The sequence below is a fragment of the Suricata suricatta genome, chromosome 2, assembly GCF_006229205.1.
Source record: "Suricata suricatta isolate VVHF042 chromosome 2, meerkat_22Aug2017_6uvM2_HiC, whole genome shotgun sequence".
NCBI lineage: Eukaryota > Metazoa > Chordata > Mammalia > Carnivora > Herpestidae > Suricata > Suricata suricatta.
Window position 1 is genome coordinate 15,437,108 of NC_043701.1, and position 1,494 is coordinate 15,438,601.

At 49.8% G+C, this 1,494-nt stretch overlaps 1 protein-coding gene across 1 annotated transcript in view; it reads left to right on the forward strand.

The window, feature by feature from the left end:
• Positions 1–1,494, forward strand: part of CREB3L2 (cAMP responsive element binding protein 3 like 2) — a 115,241-nt gene that overhangs the window by 89,057 nt on the left and 24,690 nt on the right. Inside the window, exon 6 of the mRNA XM_029917950.1 lies at positions 730–856. Coding sequence (XP_029773810.1) covers positions 730–856 — 127 coding nt within the window. The remainder of the gene's footprint in view (positions 1–729; positions 857–1,494) is intronic.

Here is a 1,494-nt window from a genome sequence, read left to right on the forward strand (position 1 = left end):
AATTAAACAAATACCCATAATGTATTTACGTTTATTTATAAATTATATACGTGCCTCCAAGAGGAAAATATTGTGTACATCCCAAAACAGAAACTTAAAAGGCTGAGATAAAAAAAAATGAATGGGAACTCTAGGACCTTCCTCTCACCCCTGAATGGGCCTCCCGTGACCCCCAGGAGCACACACACCAATCTGCGACCCGCTGACCCAGAGGATGGGTGGAAGGGCCGGAAGAACATAGAGGTGAGTGGTGACTGTGCTCCTGCCCCCCAGGGAGGGGAGAGGCAGGGCTGAGTCCTGTCCCCCGCCATGGGACAGGCCATAGTTGGTCCCTGGGAAGAGGGGAGCAGGGACACGCAGGCTCACTTCCGGTCACAGTCTCTGCTCATAGAAGCACTTAGATTTGGGGCACCTGGGTGGCTCGGTTGGTTAACTTCCGACTCTTGATTTCAGCTCGGGTCCTGATCTTGCAGTTTGTGGTTTAAGGGAGGGATTCTCTCTCCCTCTCCCTCTCTGCCTCTCCCCTTCTCTCTCTCTCAAATAAATAAATAAACTTAAAAGACAAAAAAAAAAAAAAAAAGGAGCAGCACTTAGGTTTGAAGGGCTCACCTTGTTCTTGATTTTCCTCCGAATTTTCTTCAGAGCCTTCTCCTCCGATTTTGTTAAAGGCAATTTGGTGGGGATGGGATAGCCCTCGGCGATCAGGGTCCTCTTCTCCTCCTCCGTCAGGACCAGTGGGCCTGATCCTTGAAGCTTCTGTGAAGTTCAAGGGGGCAGAAGAGGGTCAGAGCAGAACAACTGGGTACACTGAAGAAACATGCAAACGTCTGAGAGAAAAAGATGCCCACGTACTTCGGTGAGAAATGAGGACTTGGCAGTGGACGCGAACATGGAGAACACACTGTCACGTGACCGATGACAACCCAAGGATTACCATTCAGGGGAGACGGTAGAGAAACCTCCACCCATCAGTTCCCAGAAAGGACTACACGCGTGAAAATCTCAAACGGAAAATTACAGGGTTCATCTCTCACATCTCTCAAGATTTCGCAGCCTTGCAGCGATGGGGGATTCACATGGAGCTCTGTTTGTGAAAGAGTTTTGTTCTCCTGAAAAATGCAGTTTTGCAAGTTGCTCTCCACACAGCTAAGGGGCCCGAAATGCACCTGCAGGCACATCCCGTGGAAGTCTCTGGCTTCAGGAGAGCCCGGAATGTCCACCATCAGTGAAGGTAAGGACTGTAGCTCATCTCCTTTAGCTCATGGGGCTCATCATAAGAGCATGATGTGTGTACAACTGGTCAAATGAGCTGAGTGCCGACGGCGTGTGAGCTCCAGACTGAGACTGAGCGGATCCAAGGAAGGGTGGGGGCATTTATGTTACACTGTCAGCGTGGCTCAAGGGGCATTCCAAATCTGGGGAAAGGGACACTTCTTTGAGCTTATGTGATAAGGAAAGGCTTCAGGTAGGAAATGAGACTGGAGTCATGCCTTC